Source organism: Carlito syrichta, unplaced genomic scaffold (assembly GCF_000164805.1).
Source record: "Carlito syrichta isolate Samal-C Ts95f unplaced genomic scaffold, Tarsius_syrichta-2.0.1 Scaffold304264, whole genome shotgun sequence".
NCBI classification, from domain to species: Eukaryota; Metazoa; Chordata; class Mammalia; order Primates; family Tarsiidae; genus Carlito; species Carlito syrichta.
In genome coordinates, this window is record NW_007248360.1 from 858,569 (window position 1) to 878,109 (window position 19,541).

A 19,541-nucleotide genomic window follows, 5' to 3' on the forward strand; every position below is an offset into this window, starting at 1 on the left:
TTACAGTCTAATTCCACAACCCCTTAGCAGAAGTCCCTCCCCATCAGCTGTCATAAGTATTAATAAATGCTATCAGGACACAAGTGATGCTGTCCCACTGCAGAAATTGTCAGAATCTTGCTTCCAGATATTTCTATTACAAAAAGGTTTCTCGAGTTGAAGTGGGATCCCCTCCCACAGTCCCCCAGAGCTGTCAGTCCCAAAAGAAAGGCAGACTCACTGGTTTCACAGTAGGCTCCCTCCCAGCCATCACTACAGATGCATTTGTAGGAGTTGACGCCATCAATACAAGTACCACCATTTTTACAGGGGTTGCTCTCACAGTCATTAATATCTATGAAAGGAAGAAAAAAAAAAGAGGAATTGAAGGACACAAAGCCATAGCCAAGCCCTGTTCCATAGTTTTCACTGCTGCTTCCTTGCAAAATGCATCTGGTGCACCTCAACCTTCTAAACTCCATCAGGACTGTTTATCAAATTAAACAGGGAGCTTCATCAAAAGCAGAGGCTTCTAGAGAGCACCCTGCCCATTTTATTTAATGCCCTTACACGCTAAGCTACCTGGTGGAAGTGGGGACAAAACTCCTACAGAAACGAGGGACCACCCAAACTAGTAAGATTCTAGAACACTCCAACAGAGATGTGGAAGCTCTGAGGCATCAGAGTCATCTTGGAAATTGAACATGACCTGAGTATTAGATCTCAGATGCAATGATCTACCTTTACTGGTCTCCCCAGTCTTACTGTTTCTGATTAAAAAGATTTAAACGCCAATGATCCGGGGTTGAGCAGTGGAAGTGTAGGAGAGCACTGGGCCCCATTCCCTGATGAGGGTCTTACTTTCATGGCAGTACGTTCCCGTGAAGCCTTTGTTACAGTCACAGGTGAATTTGCCTCCCGATTGACTCTTGCACTTCCCATGGGGACCACAGACGTTCGAGGAAATATACCGGACCCCTTCAGGCGTGTCGTTGGAAGCCATGGCCACTGTGCAGCTGTCAATCACTAGAAGACAGGTTTGGGATCAGATCACAGCCACGGACCCACTGGCACAGCATTCTTAAGCTAGGGACTTAAACCAAGCCCACTTTCCTACGGACAAAAGGCACCCCGGGGCCAAGACTCTGGCTGTGTGCCATATCACACTATGACAGGCAAAGCTGAGACTTCAGGCAGAGAGTTTCTTCCAAGCATTTTCTCCCAATGTAGCCAAGAAGCCCACATGCCTGTAGGTCTCTCCTTTATCCTACCTTTGACATCTACCCAGTTCAGTAAACGCTTGCTAAGAAAAACGAACCTGCTCTACTTTCTCCCTCCGTAAGGCTAAAGGGCAAATTTATAGACACTTTAAAGGTTGTGCTGTTGGCTGGGTGTGGTGGCTCATGTCTGTAATCCCAGCACTTTGGGAGGCTGAGGTGGGAGGACTGCTTGAGGCCAGGAATTCAAGACCAGCCTGGTCAACATAGTAAGACCTCATCTCTACAGAAACATAATTAGCTGGGTGTGATGGCGTGCACCTGTAGTCTCAGTTACTTGGGAGGGTGAGGTGGAAGGATCGCCTGACCCCAGAAGGTTGAGGCTACAGCAAGCCCTAATTGTGCCACTACACTCCAGCCCAAGCAAGAGAGTGAGACCCTGCCTCAAAAAAATAAAATAAAATAAAAAAACAAAAAGCCAGGCATGATCATGGCTCAGTCCTGTAATCCCAGCGATTTGAGAGGCAGAGGTGAGAGGACTGTCTGAGCCCACAGGTTCAAGACCAGCCTGGGCAACATGGCAAGACCTCGTCTCTACAATAAATCTAAATAAATAAATAAATAAATAAATAAATAAAGGTTGTGCCAACTGAATATAGCAGCCACAGGCCACATGTGATCACTTACATTTAAATGAACTAAAATGAAATACAATCAGTTTCTAGTTGCTCTAGTCATATTCTGCATGGCTACCGTGTCTGACGTCTAGACAGAACATTCCCACCATTGCAGGGAGTTCTGTTAAGTGCAGATCAGCCCACCCCAGAACAGGAATGATAAATGGATTTCACATCCTCTCCCTAGGCTACTTGTAGACACAGATGTCCCACGGGCGGGCCTGAATAGATTGTTTCCATGTGTTCTGGTCTCCCAGTATGGCCAGATAATGTGATTTCGATCTAGAATTTCTCCTCACCTATATGCTTGAGTGTTATCAAGGGGCAGTGGCAGCAAAAGAAGTCGTCAGTCTAGAGACAACCAGGACCCAGGGGGAGAGCAGTACCTTCACAGGGGGTGGTACGGCAGTGGTCTTTCAGGTGTGAACAGTTCTTGCCCTCATAGTCCTCAGGGCACTTGCAGAAATAGTCGCTGGCACGATTGTAGCACTGGGCACCATTTTGGCAGGGATTGGGCTCACAATAATCTATGTCCAGCTGCAAATACCAGGAGCAGGGATGGATCAGAGCAGAACAAAATACAAGAGTCACTCTTCCATGGCAGCAGACACTGGGATCCGATCCTGCTGCCTGCTTCTGTTAGAAAACACCCTATATAGCATGTCTTTATGCCCTAGTGACTGCCACGTTCCAGGTGAGTATTTTACAAAACAGGGCAAAGTGGGAGACAATGCTGAGTCAGGGGGACAAGACAACATGAAGACACTTAAGAGAAAATCATTCATCAATACCTCCTTCCACAGCATTTGTCTGGCAGATTCCCTCACCAATAGCATGTTAACAGATGTCACAAAACTCCAGACTCAGGAGCCAAGAGGGGACGAAAAAGGGAAGGAGAGGAGGGGGAAGGGAACGCTTGGAGCAGTGGGAAGGGAGGGGGCAGGGGAAGGGGGGACAGGGTAAGGAGAGGACAGGGGTGAGAAGGGAAGAAGGCTCCACTGTAAAATCCTGGCCAGAGGTTTTGCCACCTCTCACCTGACAGAGGTTTCCAGAGAAACCAGTGGGACACAGACACTGGAATCTGTTGATTTCATTCTGACAGTGACCCCCATTCAAACAGGGGTTGCTGGCACATTCATCGATGTCTCTTTCACAGTGATCGCCTGCATAGCCAGGTGGACAGATACAGCGATAACCATTAACCAAATCCTGGAAGAGGAGAAGGGGGGGAGAAACACATGCTTTTTTTTCTATGTATTCCACAAACACAGGGCTTCAGCGGTGTAGCAGGACTGCTGCAGTTCAGCTGAATCACTGAAGTAGCCAAATGCCAAGCCTTCAAAGTGGGTTAGAGGAATTCTATGTGCATGCCTTCAAAATGACTCCCCGGAGGCTAGGGTAACGTGAGCCCTTATGAAACTTCCAGAGACTCATTTTTTCACCTGCATTTTTAAATCTCACAGGGACAGAGCTCTCCCAGCATCGCATAAATTTCTAGATTTGTTGTCAATTGTCAAGGTTTTGATTTAAGCAGAAATTTACATACCCGACAGGAGGCATCATTCTGACACTGGCCAAGGCAGTCATTAATATCTAAAAAAAAATATATATCATCATATTAAAGAGGCAATTTACATAGAAATTGGGCATAACTGAAAAGTCTTCTCAGGTCAGAACAGATAAAAGTTTCAAATCAGATTTCCTGTGTGCTTCCAGGAGATAAGGTTATTATACTGGGTGGGGACCCTCTCTAATTCTTCTGTACTGAGGGAGTAAAGTTTCACGTCATTGTTTCAGCTACCTTTATCAGAATATGACCAATTTGAGCAGCTAACAAGCTTGATAAAGTATATGTTTTCATTGCTGCACTGACCACTCCCCTCCCAGACCACATTCCCACTATAAGGTTTTCCTGCTACTCCTCAGGGCTTAGGACTGGATTTCCAGTACAGATTTGCTGGTCAGCACCCAAGTTTCATGAAGCCAAACTCCAAACAAAGTCACTCACTTATGTCACAATTCTGACCCATCCAACCAGGAAGGCAGTCACAGTAGTAGCTTGCAATCAGATTCTTGCAAGATTTGGCATTGACACAAGGTTTGGCCTCACATTCATTTGCATCTGAAAAAAAGACAGAGATGAGCCTGAGAAATGGTTTTCTGCCCCCAGGTTCCCCATCTTGAAATAAAAAGCCCCCATACCCACAGAGTTTGTCTGAAACACAAGACTGTCTTAAAAGCTAGCTAAATAAAAGGTAATAGGTTCACTCTATTTCAAGCACTGGATCCCTCTTCCTAGCCATCATCCAACAAGAAACGCTAATTGATAACTTTCCAGCTTCTAGTTAACAACCGGCCCCCAACAGAAGAGCAGAAAAGCCACCAGGCATTTCTGTGCAAAACCCAGCGCAGCCTAGTTGCTGGGATTTAAACGTGGCAAAAAGAATGCAGACAGCTCATTCTTCATGAGATCATCCCCATTCGGAGCCCAGCCGAACACTCCTCGGACAGAGGATTGACATGGTTCAAGGAATCCCAAGACTTTCCCACAGGGCCTTAAAGAGCAAGTCCATTTGCATGCAAGTTATTTCTCCCTGGAGTAATTTACACTTGATAATAAATTACTTCTTGGTATGATGGCGTGCGAACTCACACCTCTGGCCACACACTTGTCTTCCTTAAACAGCTCTACTTAATCGAAGCCAACCTTAGTACAGGAATTACAGTTGCGGGGATTTTCTTACCTAACTGGCACGTTTTGCCAGTCCACTGAGGGGGACACACACACTTGAATCCGTTAACCAGGTCCTGGCAGGTGCCGCCATGGGAGCAGTTATTTGGAGAACAGTCATCAATGTCTGGTCGACAAGAAAAAGAGGGGGTTGCCAATTTAATCTCAATCTGTTTGACAGTTAGATGATTTAATACCACCCCCATACGAGGGACCCTCACCGAAGAGCCAGACACCTGCTACAAGTAAAGCTACAGCAGGACAAGTGGGACGGTGACGATAAGGCCGAAGCCTTGATTTTAGCTTTAAATCCCCCACTGCCCCAGTTCATGTAATCCCCAACCTAAGCGGGGAGAGAGAAAGACAGCTGGATACTGACAGAGCATCCACCCCGTGGTAACGCAGGGCATCTCTATCTGCCTAATCTTTATTTTTAAAGAAAAGTTTCATCATGGCTTGGAGGCAGTTAAAAAAGAGGTAAGGAAAAATAACTTCTTTACAGGTGGAAACTTTATTCCTCTTATTTGCTTCCAGAGTTTCCCCAAAATAGCGCACACAGGGTCTACAGCCCGCGCCCCCCCCCCCCCCCACCGTCCACACTGGACCACTGAGATCTCCTAGCAATTCGTGAATGAAGTGTTTGAGAACGCACTCTCATGTCTTCACGACAACCCTTGGAACCCTGTTTATTTCAACAGGGCCCGGGATGCTTATGTGGCCTGCCAGAGTCCCACAAGTGATGGGCAGGGGCCCCTGTACCAGCAGAGGCCATCTGATTCCAGAACACACATCCCTGACCACACCTCAGGTTGCTGATGACAGTGGTTCTTAGGCCTGGCTGCACCTCCAGACCAGGAGTTTGTTAAAGACCATGGACTCCTGCATTCTGGAGGGAATCCGTGGGGCCCAGAGAGTTGCCCTGTAAAGCACTCCAGGTGGTTCTGACATCTAGCTAAGTCTCATAGCTGAGGTGACTCTGTAGCCTGGGTCCTTTTGGGGACCCTTGGCCTTATGACAAAATCCAGTAGTGAGTGACAACCTCTGCCGAAGGCAGCTTCTCCACAGCTTCCAGAATAATCACAACTGGAAGGTGCACTCCAGGAACCACACGCAAAGGGACGAGCCATTTCAGGAGGATGTTCTTCCCAAGAACAGACACATGTGCTACCTTAGCAGGGCAGGATGGGGCTTCTGGGAGACTTCCAGACATATAAGCCACTGGACTGCTGCCTGTACCTGCCCCTCGCCTGAGACAGACAGGTCACTGCAACATGAATGTCGGACAAGTCCCGGTATCTCTCCACACCCCAGCTGCCCCCCACCCCCCGGGTCTGTATCTTGACATAACACAGTGATCCTCTGGAACAAACAGAGACCAAAACTGGACTTACTTGTGGAGCACGTGGGACCCGTCCAGCCTGGAGAACACTCACACTCAAACCCCAGGGAGGTCTCCTTGCAGCTGCCTCTGTTGTGGCAGGGATCAGAGAGGCAGGCATGTTCAGCTGCAAAAACCAGGAAGGTAGTCAGCAAGGGAGGCCTGCTTCATGCTCCCCTGCCCCTCTCCCCTGCGCTGAATCCCACACCTTGGCCACTAGCTCCAGCATGTTTCAAAAATTAAAAGCAAGTGTGTGATAGAACCCTGCTGTATCTAGGGAGAAGAGGAAGTCATCTTTCTCCCTAAGCTGTCTCCAGCCACATTCCAAGACATCTTGGGGCTGGGGTCACTTCATCTCCGGCAGCCTCCTATGTGAATCAGCATCACCCAGAAAACTTTGGAGACTTGAAGCAAGTTATAAAGACCACAGAATGGCTGGGATAACAAGTCTTAACTTTGGAGACTATTTTCATCTTTTTTTGAAGTCCTTAAGTGTACTTTTTTAAGCCGAGTGTACAGAAAAATTAAACAAAGGGATTTCATTCAGCTTGGACCACTTACCAATTTCACAGTTGGGTCCTGAGTACCCCTCAGGGCAGGAACACTGATATTTGTCAGGACCCGTGTTGCTACAAGTTCCCCCGTTGAGACAGGGCTGATGAGTCCCACAGTAGTTGAGATCTGCCGAAAAGATCTTGAGGTCACTAAGAGAAGGCTGTGAAGACTGCTAAGCCACCATGTTTTAGTCCCATCCTGCTTTCAAAAACAAAACCCCCAAGCCCCACAACACTGAAGGAAAATTCAAACAGATCAGAATAAAAGACCCTGCAAATAAATAAAATTAAAAATCAAACCACTGCCATCCCACCCCAAGGTCTCATATTCCTCTGCATCAGCCCTAGTCTTGTGTCCCCGAGGGCCTTACCTTTGTCACAGAGTTGGCCGCCCCAGTTGGTCTCACAGAGGCACTGCCAGGGCTCATTACAGGTGCCGTGGACACATCCTGGGTGTGGGATGCACTTATCACAGTACAGGCCTTGCCAGCCGTACTGGCACCTGGAGACAGACAGCACACCCCCAGCTTAGCCCATTGAACGTGAGGAGGGGTCTGTGCAACTCAAACCCAAGGCTGCCAAGTCCAGACTTCTGTTTTGTTTCTGGGGATAGGATGGTAGATTCTCAAGGCTCACTGGGGGGAGGGAGACACTGTCACAGTCTGGAGGCCCCCTGGCAGCCGACTCCGGACAAAAGATGACTGAGTGGGGAGAAGTCACACGGAAATGCCCTTCACAAAGCCACCCTTCTTAGGCTCCCACGAATGAGTCGAGGGTGGGGACATGGAATAAATCAACCCCTGCACCTAGCTGGGACAGGTTGTCGAAGGAAAGGACTCTCCCAGGGACAACAATGGCTATGCCAAAGCCTCAGCAAATGCTGCACTCACTCTGCTAGGTATTTTGTCTACACAAAGTTGCTATCCCCAGCATGCAGAAATGCCACAAGATACCAAGTGCAGCAGAAAACCACCTCATAAGGAGGGAAAGGGACTCCTTCCCTTGGCAAAGACCAGGGTAGGATCCCTAACTGCAGAAAAGGTGAATGAATCAATCCTGCAGATAATTTATGACCCATTACCATGGACATTCATGGCTACTTGTAGTCATTTTTCATTTAAAAGAAAAAGAAAAAGGTCAGTTTAGTTTATCTAATATTGAGAGATTTGAGTTTCCTTTATAAGCACTTTGATTAATCAGACTCTTTCAGGGCCAAATGGTACCTTTGATCCCCAAACAAAAACACAAACATAAACCTTCATCTGGGATGGGAAAGAGGGGCAGGGTCTCAAACCATGCTCCCCTCAAGTTTCCAGCCCTCTGAAACTTTAACTGCCTTCTCAAAAATCAAGCTTTAACAAAAGAGTGTGGAAAGGCAGGGAGAAACACCAACTAGCCAGACAGTGGAATGAAGACAGTGTGCACGTGGGACGGGCAAAATGTTTCCAGAGCGGGACTTGGGAAAATCCATGATCAGCACCAACCCCTAAGCTGCTCAGCTGTGACTCTTGGAAAACAAACACTCCTCCCTTCCCCAACTCCCCAGAAGGAAAGGCTTTCAGTTTCCAGAGAGCTGGAGCAGGCTAGCAAATCCTTGTCATGGGAAAATTATAGGGATCTAGCTAATAGCTAATCACCCACGACTGAGAATCAACTTAACCCCTGAGAATACTGACTAACCACTTCCTAACTTCTAAAAACAAGCCGTTCACACCCCAGTACAAAGAATCACCAGAATGTATGGGTTTAAAATTAATCAGACACTGGATTCTGATTTATGTGAAATGGAATGCCAGTGACACGTGACTATTTAAAGGAGTAAAATAAGAATAATACATTCTAGTAGAAAAACATTTTAAGAAAGCAGACACCCACATTAGTAGAAAGATGGGGTGAGCATTTTGTGAAGGCTGATATTCCTAGCCTGAAAGATAGTAAGAGGGAACTGATAGGGAAATGGTAATACTCTTGCTGCCTTCCCTTATTCTTTTCCAAATTAAGGATAGCTAGACCTCTTCAGTTTGCCTCATAAAAGCAAGCAGAGGCAGATGAGGACCCAACCTCACCTCTTAATTAACGAGTGCTCAATCCCCCAAGCATAAAAAAAAGCAACCACAAGAGGCCATGGATGACTTCAAAAGAAAACAAATAAAAATACTGACCCTAAAAGAGGCATCAACCAAGTTATCCTAGTTTAATAATATATGATTAAGATTCTCATGAGAAATTGAAGTGACTTTCCTCAGATGATGATTCATAATTAAGTTTGATATTATTGGCAGCCTTGCAATAAAGTAAGCATGAGCACCCAGGAAAAGGGAATTTAAGTCTACCTGGGAACAACAAAACCAGTCAGGTTTCTCATGTGGGGGAGAAAAAAAATAAATGCATGTAATACATAATCCAGAAGACAACCTACAGGTAACTTGTCATTCAACTATTTCTGGAGGAGGACACAACCTGAACTTCCTTCACTTAAAGGTTCTGTTTTGACTTTCTTTCAAGGCAGGGAGAAGGAACCAGGCTGGGAGACTATGCAAATGATGTGTGGGAAAGTCGCACCTTAAGTAAATAAGGGCACCGGTGCATGTCTGGGCAGGGAGTGGGAGGTTGAGACTTCGAAAGAGAAAGGACTAAATTCTGGAAACAAAGCCTGTTGTTCTGGCTGGGAGGGCCCTCCCCTGCGTAGCAGAGTGTTTATTCTGATGACAGTAGCACAAATCGCAGCCGGCCTCCGCTGATACTCATCTGAGCAGGGGGCAGGCTCCGAGTCACTAATAGCACTGCCATTCTGACTTTCTCCAGAACACCCTTAATTAGGAAGAGTTAACGTAGGTGGATTCCTGCTCCACACTTGACAGCGCTGCTGTTAAATCCTACAGTCAGCTGCCACCAAGGGGAAACTCCTCAGCCTTCCAGAAGAAAGAAACCACCTTTCTGAAATGTAGGAAGAGACCATTTCCTACAAACTGTTCTTATTTTACTTCCATCCTCAAGTTCAGTATCCCCCTTGCACGGGAGGAGAACAGATGGAGTGGTGGGATCATCAAGATCAAGGCCACAGGTAATTCTCTTTAAAGCAGCAGCCTCAAAATTCACTAAGCAATGAAGCTAGTCAAATGCAGATTCCTGAGCCAAATCAAGGGATCAGGATTTCATCAGAGAGAGGTGAAGCCTGGGAACCCACATTTTAACAGTTTCCCTGGTTAATTTTGGGAATTACACTGAGTACTGAGGTTTTGGGGCAGTGATTCCCAAAGCATGGGCCCACCGACAGCATCACTTGGGGCTTGTCAGAAAAGTAGAAACCTGGGCCCACTCAGACCTATGGCATCAGGATCTGAGTTTTAACATGAGCCCCAGATAACGTCAGTTTGAGACACGCTGGTTTAGACGGTTTCATAAGCTTCCCTTTGCTCAAGTCAGAGAAGCTTTTGGAACAGAAGCGACAGGCCCAAAGGATCCATCTAGTGTCACATTAAGTCAGCTAATCCTTAAAATTTGGGAGGAGGGAAAATAAAGCAACAGACTGTCAAAATGCCGCAGACACCAAAGCTATTTCCCGAAACGAGAGCCTTTCCCAAATTGGCATAATATAAATTTCAAGAAGTTCCAAAACTCCTAATCATGAAATGGTCAGAGTAGGTCTCCTTTTTGCTTCTGCATTGTTCCTGGACCATAAAAGAACAGACTTCAAAGGCCAGCAGCAAAAGTCTACATTCATCAGGCTCAACTGACAAGATTCCAGGGCTGCCATTAACCTCTCAGCACCAGCCCAGCTCCCGCCTGCAAAGGGGCCAGGAGATTGTACTAATCCCATTCTAAAGAATGCTGGACTTTCGCCTATTGATGGGAAAAGTGGGGGAGGGGCCGGGAGAGGAAAACCAGAGAGGAAGAGGAGGAGAGAGCCGCAGAAAAACAAGCCCACATCCTTCCAGCCAGCCCATTAGCATTTTAAGGGATGATTATAAAAATGTGTTATCAATTTACAGAACCGTTAATACATGAAGTCACTGGCCATGCCCATAGGAGTTTCTTTTTATTCCAAGAGAGAAGTGGTGTGTGCATTCCACCAGACAGCTGGTATAATTTAATAAGCTTCGGATGTGCCTATCTGAAATTTTTTGTAAAGCTTTCTTGTTCTCCAAGGAAAAAAAGGCATATTCACAATAAAGTCAGTCCCTCTCTTGCATTAAAGGAAACATTAAAAAAACAACAACAATGACCACAAAAGACTGGTTTAGTCATTTACCTGCAGTCACCCGGGAGTTTGCAAGACCCATGCTTGGGACTGCAGCCCTGTCGGCAAATAGCTGTAAAAAACACAGAGAAGGACGTGTCAGCACTCTGCCTGTTCCTTGCACCGCCACCATCATGAGTGGCCCAGAACATTAAGCCAACAAAATCCATGATTTTAGGAGAGCTCACATCAAGTCCGTTGTAAAGAAAGGGAGATGGGAGAGGCCCAAATGACAAATCCAGCTTTAAACTTCAAGGCCATGCTAGCAGAGCCTCAAAACATGATATTGTTTGGGGACAAAATGCAGGCAAGTTGATGGGGGGAGGGGACCTCTGTCCAATCTCCTTAAACAATAGCTACCCTGGCTCCCTGAGCACAGCCTGGTGGGTTCCCACCCTGCTCACATCTCCTCACCAAAAGGAGAAAAAGAAAAGGTATAGATAATCCTTCCCCATTCCACCCACTTTGTCCTATCAGGGCACGTTTGGATAAGCCCCAGCCTTCTTAAAACCCCCCCACCACCAAATGCCTGGTTTAAAAATCCCATGGGGCCAAGAGCCAACCAGGCTGGCTTTGATGGGCAGATTAATCTGGTCGTTAGATCTGGTGGGACTTCTGTAAAGTATCCTCTTAAAACAATTCTCTACTGCATTTAAAAAAAAATTAAACTGACATTGCAAAAAAATACTAACCGTTAGATAGTTTAGGAAATTGTAACTGATGTTTCAAACATACTACTTAATGCCAGGCGTGGTGGCTCATGCCTTATAATCCCAGCACTTTGGGAAGCGGGGGTGAGAGGATTGCTTGAGCCCATGGTTCAAGACCAACCTGGGTAACATGGTGAGGCTTCCTCTCTACAATAAATAAAAAAATTAGCTGGGCATGGTGGCACAGGTCTGTAGCTCCAACTACTTGGGAAGGCTAAAGTGGAATAATCACTGAGCCTAGCAGGTCGAGGCTACAGTGGCCAAGAGCGTGCCACTGCACTCCAGCCTGGGCAATGAAGTGAGACACCGACCCAAAAAAAAAAAAAAAAAAAAAAAGATAAAAACATAAAACCTACTACTTAAGATATGTTAATCAATTCCTCCTCTCGTCTCCAGTTATTTAAGAAAGCAGTATTGGCCGGGCTCTGTGGCTCAGCATGTAATTCTGCGGTTTGGGAGCCCGTGGGTTAGAGACCCACCTGGGCAACTTGGCAAGACCTCATCTCTACAATAAATCAAAAAATTAGCCAGGCATGGTAGCGCACGCCTATAGTTCCAGCTACTTGGAAGGCTGACAGGAAGGATCGCCGGAGCCCAGGTGGTTGAGGCTGCAGTGGCTGGGAGTGTGCCACTGCACTCCAGTCTGGGCCACAAAGTGAGACTTAAACTCAAAAAAAAAAAAAAAAAAAAGAAAGCAATATTGCCCAGGAGACCTGCAAACTCCTCCCCCCCATGGCCCACCCCTTTGTCAGATTCAAAAATTCATTTTAAAGTCTGAGTTTATCATGAAAGAATTTTCCTATTTATCATGTAAAATAAAGGGGAGTCCAATACTGTTCATAAGGCAATATTATACAGTTAATTAGAATTACCCATCAAGCTGCTATGAATTAGAATCACTGAGTTTTAGAAGGGGCTAGGACAGGAGACAGCACAGAGACACTGAAAGCTTGAGCTACTGGGGAGGGCTCAATCCTACACCAGCAGGAAAGCTTGGGCTAGTCATTCACCCCCCTTCCTCAATGCCATGGCCCCTTCAGATGCCCAATGAAAGCTTGCTGCAAGGTCACCCTGAGTGCAGGGGCTGTCATTTCCTAAAGGACTGCCTGTTCAGACGTCAACTGGGCTAACCCAGTTCCGTTTGGCATCTGTCTTGAGTCAGGCTCCTTAGAAGCAGAACGTGAGAAGGGGATTCAGGCATAGGAGAAAGGGACAGAGGAAAGCAGATGGGGCAGGGGAAGGGGATGAGCCAGGATGTGGTCTCAGCTGGAGTCTAGCTTCAGCCTGGTCCCAGAGGACACTCTGGAGTGTGAATTTTACCACAGCCTTAAGGCAAAGGGGGCTGGCCTTTGTAACCCCTCTGTCAGTCACTCACTGCTGTGAGCTGGAGAGATGGGGCACAGACTAGCTCCAGTTTGGCCAAGAACAATTCTCTAGAGAAGGAGCAGCTGTGAGCTGTTAGCAGCCAAGGCTCACAGCAGCTGGGGGATGGAAGCGCCAGCCAGTGCAGGGGATCTGGATGGGACAGCAACAGCATCTTCTGCTCAGCACCTAGAGAGTAACCGCCTGAATCCCACCTAGCCTGACACAGCAGCGTCATCAAAAGCAACAGGCACTCAGGGCAGGTTCACCGACAGGCATACGTGTGCACACTTACTTATCCTCTTTAATGGGTACACAGGCATACGTGTGCACACACATACCTTTGTTGCATTCGGGGCCCATCCAGCCTTCCATGCAAGTTTTGTTGCCATTCTGATCACAGGCGTAGTGTCCAAAGAAGTCATCTCTGGGGCGGCAGAACTTATTGCAGCCAAAGCCATAGTAGTAATCGTCGCAGGTGACCCGGATCTGATACTCGAAGTGGGCAACCCCAGTGTTCTGCTTCAGCATCTGCCACTGCCGGCTGGGGTTGATCATACCCGAGTGAGAAGCCTTTTCAATAATGCTGTCAGGTTCTAGAGACAAAAAAAAAAAAAACAAGGAACCACGTTAACATCCACTACAGTGCCTTCTTCTACGATCACTTTGACTATTAAAAGACAGGCAAACATATGGCTGTGGTACAAAATTCAAACAGTTGTACAAAAGTGCAAAAAATGAAAGCTTTGGCCAGGTGTGGTGCCTCACGCCTGTAATCCCAACCTTTGAGAGGCCAAGGTGGGAGGATCGCTTGAGGCCAGGAGTTCGAGACCAGCCTGGCCAACGTAGCAAGACCCTGTTTCTAATCTAAAAAATATATTTAATGGCTAGGCTCGGTGGCTCAGCCTGTAATTCCAGCACTTTGGGAGGCTGAGGTGAGTGGATTGCCTGAGCCCACGGGTTCAAGACCGGTCCAGGCAACTTGGCAAGATCTCATTTCTACAATAAATCAAAAATTAGCTGGGCGTGGTAGCGCGTGCCTGTAGTTTCAGCTACTAGGAAGGCTGAGGTGGAAGGATCACCAGAGCCCAGCAGGTCGAGGCTGCGGTGGCTGGGAGCGGCCACTGCACTCCAGTCTGAGCAACACAATAAGACTCTGACTCAAAAAAAAAGAAAAAAATATATGTGTGTGTGTGTGTGTATACACATGCACATAAAAATATATATGTGTGTATATATATACATAAATATATACACACACACACATATACTTAATCATATAACATTTTTTAAAAAGAAAACTTCATGAAGTTCCCCAGAGGCAATATCTGTTACCACTTACTTATCCTCTTTAATGGGTACGCAGTATTTTGCTGTCTGGGAATACCAATAAATAATTTACCTAGACACTAACACATAGGCATGTGGGTTGTTTTGGACTCTCATTATTAATCAAAGCCAAGGTGAGCATCCTTGGATGTATCTGCCCAGGTGTTTAATTCCAGAAGTAAGAAACATCCTAGAAACGAAGTGCATGTGCTCGACCAATCCACTCTGTCCACAACCCCAAACTACCCACCAGAGTGCTGGCAGCTTGTCCTCCCACCACACAGGAAGCGGTGTTTCCCAAGATCAGTGCCAAGAGGCACATTATCAAACCTTCCGATCTACGCCTGATAGGTAAAGCGGACCTCATTTAATTAGCATTTAATTGAGTGATGGTGAGCACCCTTTCCAGTATTTACAAAACCATTTGTATTTGCTCCCAAGAGTGACAACCTGCTTCTCTCCTCTGCCAATTACATGGTCTGTCAAACTGACTTGCAAAAAAGCTCTTTACGTATTAGTGACTATAGTGACTATAGCCCCTTAGGGAATGTTGCTCTTGAAGAAATTTTGTTATTTCAGATAAAGGGTGGCAACTTCTCTCGTTTTAGAGTTTTGCATCTCACTTGGGAAAGCTTTGTCCATTTCAAAACACATCACTAGAAGCAGAAGAGTGGATCACATGATATAAAAAAAAAAGATTGTTAACATCTTTAAAGCTGGTGTTTTATTTTTTATTTATATTTTTAAAGAGATGGGGTCTTGCTTTGGCACCCAAGTGGTGCCATCAGGGCTCACCACAGCCTGACTTTCTGGGTTCAAACAATCCTCCCGCCTCAGCTTCCCTAGTAGCTGGGACTACAAGCATAAGGCACCACACCCAGCCAAAGCTGGCATTTAAATAGCAGCATCATGAACTTGATGCATTTCACCTTTCTCCTCTGCCCAGAATGCAGATGGGAGAATAATTCACCCACGTTTAGAGACAGGTAGCCTAAAGATGCTTGATTTTTTTTTTTTAATTTCTTTTTTTGGAGCCAAGTCACGCTCCTCAAGAATACTGAGGAAAATAAACACCTAGAGTACAAGCAACTCTCAGGAGTAAGTGGTCCCTGTCCCGAGGTCACTTATAATCTAGTCTGAAAGAAGACACAAGTACAAAAATAGCTCCAGACACCAGGTGCCAGGAGTTCAGGGGAGAGATACAAAAAGACAGCAAGGCATTAAGTCAGCTCCCCAGCCTGATTTTGTGTTTGTTTTCTTAAACTTGCCAGCACTAACCCTTCACCGCCTTGTCAAAGTCAAGGCCATCTTGGAGAGACAGAGCTAGAACCTACTAGCAGTGTCTTTGTGATTCTTTCCCACCTACACTGCTTTTTTTCTAGGCCCCGGGCCTGCACTCCTTTACAAAGTGATGCAAGCCTGGAGGTAACCAGGAGAGAAGGAGCTCCCGGCTGGCTTCGTCCCCACACCCCACTTCTAGTGTGGCCTCAGCATTCACCCTCTAGGGTTCCTGAACCGTCGTGTGGGCAAGACAAGCCTTGAACAAGCCCACATACCTGCAGGCTTACACCTGAGCACGCAGGAACCACTGGCAAAGCTTGACTCCTTCAGGTTTGCAAATAAACATCAGCCAAGGAATGACAAAAATGTCTCTCTAATTAACTGTGTTTACTCTGTTGCTTCAGTTGAAAAGTGTAGTGGGCCATTGCCATGCGCTTAGGAGCCCTTCATAAAGGAGGCATTTAAGCACGCAAGTCCTGGCACAAACGTGTCCAGCTTCTCTCAGGCCGGTATCAACAACAAACAGTTGAGGTGAGAGGCCGGGCAATGCCAAGGGTGCAGACGGACATGCACTTTTCAGTCCTCAGCGTGCTTGCTACTAATTTTCAGGAAATGCTATGAAGACGAGCACTTCGAGGTTCTCAATGGGGCTACCAGAGCTGGATAAATGACTCGAGAGAGTCTGGTAAGAGACAGCTTGTCTGCTGCCTGCCTCCTCCAAGCTGCAGCCTGAACCATGGGCCTGGGGCCCTAGAAAGGTCTCTGGGGTAGTGCATTTGGCAGTCCAGCCCTTGGAAAAGGATGTCCCCATGCCTCCCTGCAATCTCCAATGGCATGAAGATGGCTAGTGAAGCAGAGGAGGAAGAGACAAGGGGCGAGTCTGAGCACAACCCCGGGACCACACCAACCCGAAAACCTAGATGGAAACCTTAGCCAAGAAGGCTGAGCTATAGGAAAAACCTGAAGTGTGCCCTTGTATGTTTACATAATTATTAAGCTTCACAGTAAACTGAAACCATTTGCTCTGGGGGGGAGAGAGAAATATGGACCCTTCTATATCTCAGTCCTGAAATGCAATAAGGGACCTTGGAAGACTGGTGATGAGGGCCAGCCCTAGAAAATACTTTCTATCACACAAACAGCACTTGCGCATCTTTTGGGCCAGAGTCTGTCTGTGAGGATTCACTGCAGAGATGATGGCAGAAGGAATGATCTGGACCCAAACTCAGGGTACTGCCTCTAATTTACATCCAAAGTCAGAGTCTTTACAAACTTTACAATCCCAAAGGGCAGTCAACTCCATCTGGGCACCTCGGCTTCTGTCCTTAAAGAGCAGAGTCCATTGGGAAGGGCCAAGGGTAAAGAGGGTAAGGAGCAAAACATTCTGGGCAGAGCAAACAGCAAGTGCAAAGGTCCTGAGGCAGGAGAGAAAGGCTACAGATATGATGGACGCGATGGCGTTTAAGACAAAGCTGGCAAGCCAACAGGGCTGAACTGCACAGGGCCTTGTGGGCCACGTACAGACCTATCCCAAGAGCAACAGGAAGCCACCGAGAGGCTGGTTTTTAGTCATAATGGTCACCCTTATTGTCACAATTCAATGTTATGCTCCAAAAATACCAAGATGGAGAAAGCACTGGAGGTAGGTAGGAGCAGATAGAGGTAGACCAGTTGGCAGCTACTCTTAAGTAGTTCAGGCATGTGCAGATGGTAATCTGGCGAGAGTAATAGCAGGAAAGATGGTGGGAAGCAGCTAGATTTGAGTGAAGTGCCGGAGGGATTCAGAACTTGGAGGTGGGCTAGACACAGATGCCAAAAGAGAGAAGATACCTTCCAGATTTCTGGCCTCCAGCAGTGGCTGATCAAATACTGGTGCTAGTCACCCCGCAAGGACCCTAGGGAAGAGATTGCTTTTGGAGAGGGAAGAGCCCAAGTTTTGTTTTGATTGTTCTAAATTCAAGATTCCTCAGAAGCATCACAGAAGAGGGGCTGAATAGGCAATAGAATAAACTATCTCCGCCAAACCCAAACCCCACTTCATCAGGGTTTGCCAACAACCTGTAATGGGCATTCCGTGACTCTGTCAACCCCTTTCTCCAAAAGCAGAGGTCTGAAAGCACTTTATCTCCACCCCAGTCCTGATCCTCTTCTAAGGATTTGGTTAGTTTACCCCACCTCCAACCAGAAAGAGATGAAACATTCCAGAACCCCAAAATGGGGCTATCTGGAAATGCAGACAACCCTGGACAATTCTGGATGGGCACTGGGTTCCCAGGGACACAGCTCCTTAAACTGTGGGGGGCAGTGAAGATCCGGGAAAGGCCCTACAGGTGCTGGGGGCAGGTCTCTCGCAGGTCCCTAACAAGTGTACTGACCTGCTTTTTTATTTTTATTTTTATTTTTTTGAGTCAGAGTCTCACTCTTTTGCCCAGGCTGGAGTACAGTGGCAAGATCATGGTCACTGCAGTCTCGATCCGCTGGGTTCAGGTGATCCTTCTGCCTCAGCCTTCCAAGTAGCTGGAACAACAGGTGTGCGCCACCATGCCCAGTTAATTTTATGATTTATTGCAGAGACAAGGTCTCACCAAGTTGCTCAGGCTGGTCTCGAACCCCAGAGCTAAGGCAATCCTCTTGCCTCCGCCTCCCAAAGTACTGGATTACAGGCATGAGCTACTGCACCCGGCTCTGACCCAACTCTTATCATGGGCCAGGATTGACCTCGAGGACACTCACTCTACCAGGTGAACTGTTCTAACAGCTAAGAGGGAGGTTAAGGAGAGCCCCACACCAACACCAGAATATCAGAACAACCTATTCTCCCCACCCTTGTCTTCCTAATGCTTAGTTACCATTGTAAGCAGGTCACAGTGACATAACAGTCACACAATCCTCAACGTTTGTGGCAGGGGAGGGAGCAGAGAACAAACAGGTGTCTATGACCCAGACTGGCATCAGCCACAGACAAGCTGGCAAAGCGCTCCTGCCACCCTTTCCTCATCCCCCACAGAGGGACAGGGGAAGGCTCAGACGTCAAACTTGTTTTTGTTTTTTGGGTTTTTTCTGAGTCAGAATCTCACTCTGCTGCCCAGGCTGGAGTGCAGGGCACGATCATGGTTCACCACAGCCTCCAACTCCTGGGCTCAGGTGATCCTTACCTCAGCCTCCTGAGTTGCTGGGACTACAGGCATGCCAACATATCCAGATAATTTTTATGGTTTTTTTGTTTTGGTAGAGATGAGGTCTCCCTATGTTGCCCAGGCTGGTCTTGAAATCCTGGACTCAAGAAGTCTCTTGATTTCAAGACCTCCAAAAGTGCTGGGATCACAGGTGTCAGCAACATTGCCCATCCTGGACCCCAGACTTTCACAAGCTTCCCTCCAGGCAGGAATGATGCCAAAAAGCTGGACTTAAGATGCCCAAGCAAGAGGGTAACCCAAATGACCTGGGAAGACATGTGGGCTCAGCAAAGATTCTGTGGCCCTGGGCGATCCAATAAGCCACCAAGGCTGGAAGCCTTTGCTGCATCCACACTGGGCATTCACCAGTCCAGAGGTAGGAGAAAGCAGGGCAAGGCGAGGGGAAAAGATAATATTAGCAGCGAAAACACAAAGAAAAGGTCAGTAAGGTAGAAAAGCAAAAGAACAAGACACTCAGAGAACAGAGGGTAAAGACAAGAACCGGATCAACCCCTCCTCTCGCACAGACCAAGCAACGGCAGAGTGAATCAAGTTTTCCGATGACAACAAACCAGACTCTGCTGGCAAAAAGGGAACTCGCAGTTTTGGCTCGTGAGGAAAAACATGTCTAGTCACAATTAAACAGCAAGGCACCTTCTGAGCCAGACTGCTGCCATTTCCATATGCATCCTCTGTGGCTTCCCCACCAAAACCCACCCCTTGCAGACCTGAAAGGCAACCTGCACTGAAAACAGAGCCATCTTTCAGAAGGGACAAGGCAGGTGATGGCTGTGAGGCTCTGGAATTCCGAGTCAATGAAAGGCTTGTCGTGTGCAGTGTGGGAAACCTGGAGGGGCTTGAAGCTCACCTGCCCACCAAGTGAAATTCAAGGTCGGTCTTTAGAGCC

At 47.1% G+C, this 19,541-nt stretch overlaps 1 protein-coding gene across 2 annotated transcripts in view; it reads right to left on the reverse strand.

Annotated features, from left to right (window-relative positions):
* JAG1 (jagged 1) overlaps positions 1–19,541 on the reverse strand; it is a 37,994-nt gene that overhangs the window by 8,634 nt on the left and 9,819 nt on the right. For both annotated transcript variants that reach the window (XM_021713128.1, XM_008059583.2), the window contains exons 3-14: positions 13,190–13,444; positions 10,789–10,849; positions 6,908–7,038; positions 6,544–6,663; positions 5,996–6,109; positions 4,618–4,731; positions 3,882–3,995; positions 3,420–3,466; positions 2,909–3,082; positions 2,260–2,410; positions 841–1,005; positions 221–334 (exon numbers count right to left, since the gene is read on the reverse strand). In XM_021713128.1, the coding sequence (XP_021568803.1) occupies positions 221–334; positions 841–1,005; positions 2,260–2,410; positions 2,909–3,082; positions 3,420–3,466; positions 3,882–3,995; positions 4,618–4,731; positions 5,996–6,109; positions 6,544–6,663; positions 6,908–7,038; positions 10,789–10,849; positions 13,190–13,444 (1,560 nt within the window). The remainder of the gene's footprint in view (positions 1–220; positions 335–840; positions 1,006–2,259; positions 2,411–2,908; positions 3,083–3,419; positions 3,467–3,881; positions 3,996–4,617; positions 4,732–5,995; positions 6,110–6,543; positions 6,664–6,907; positions 7,039–10,788; positions 10,850–13,189; positions 13,445–19,541) is intronic.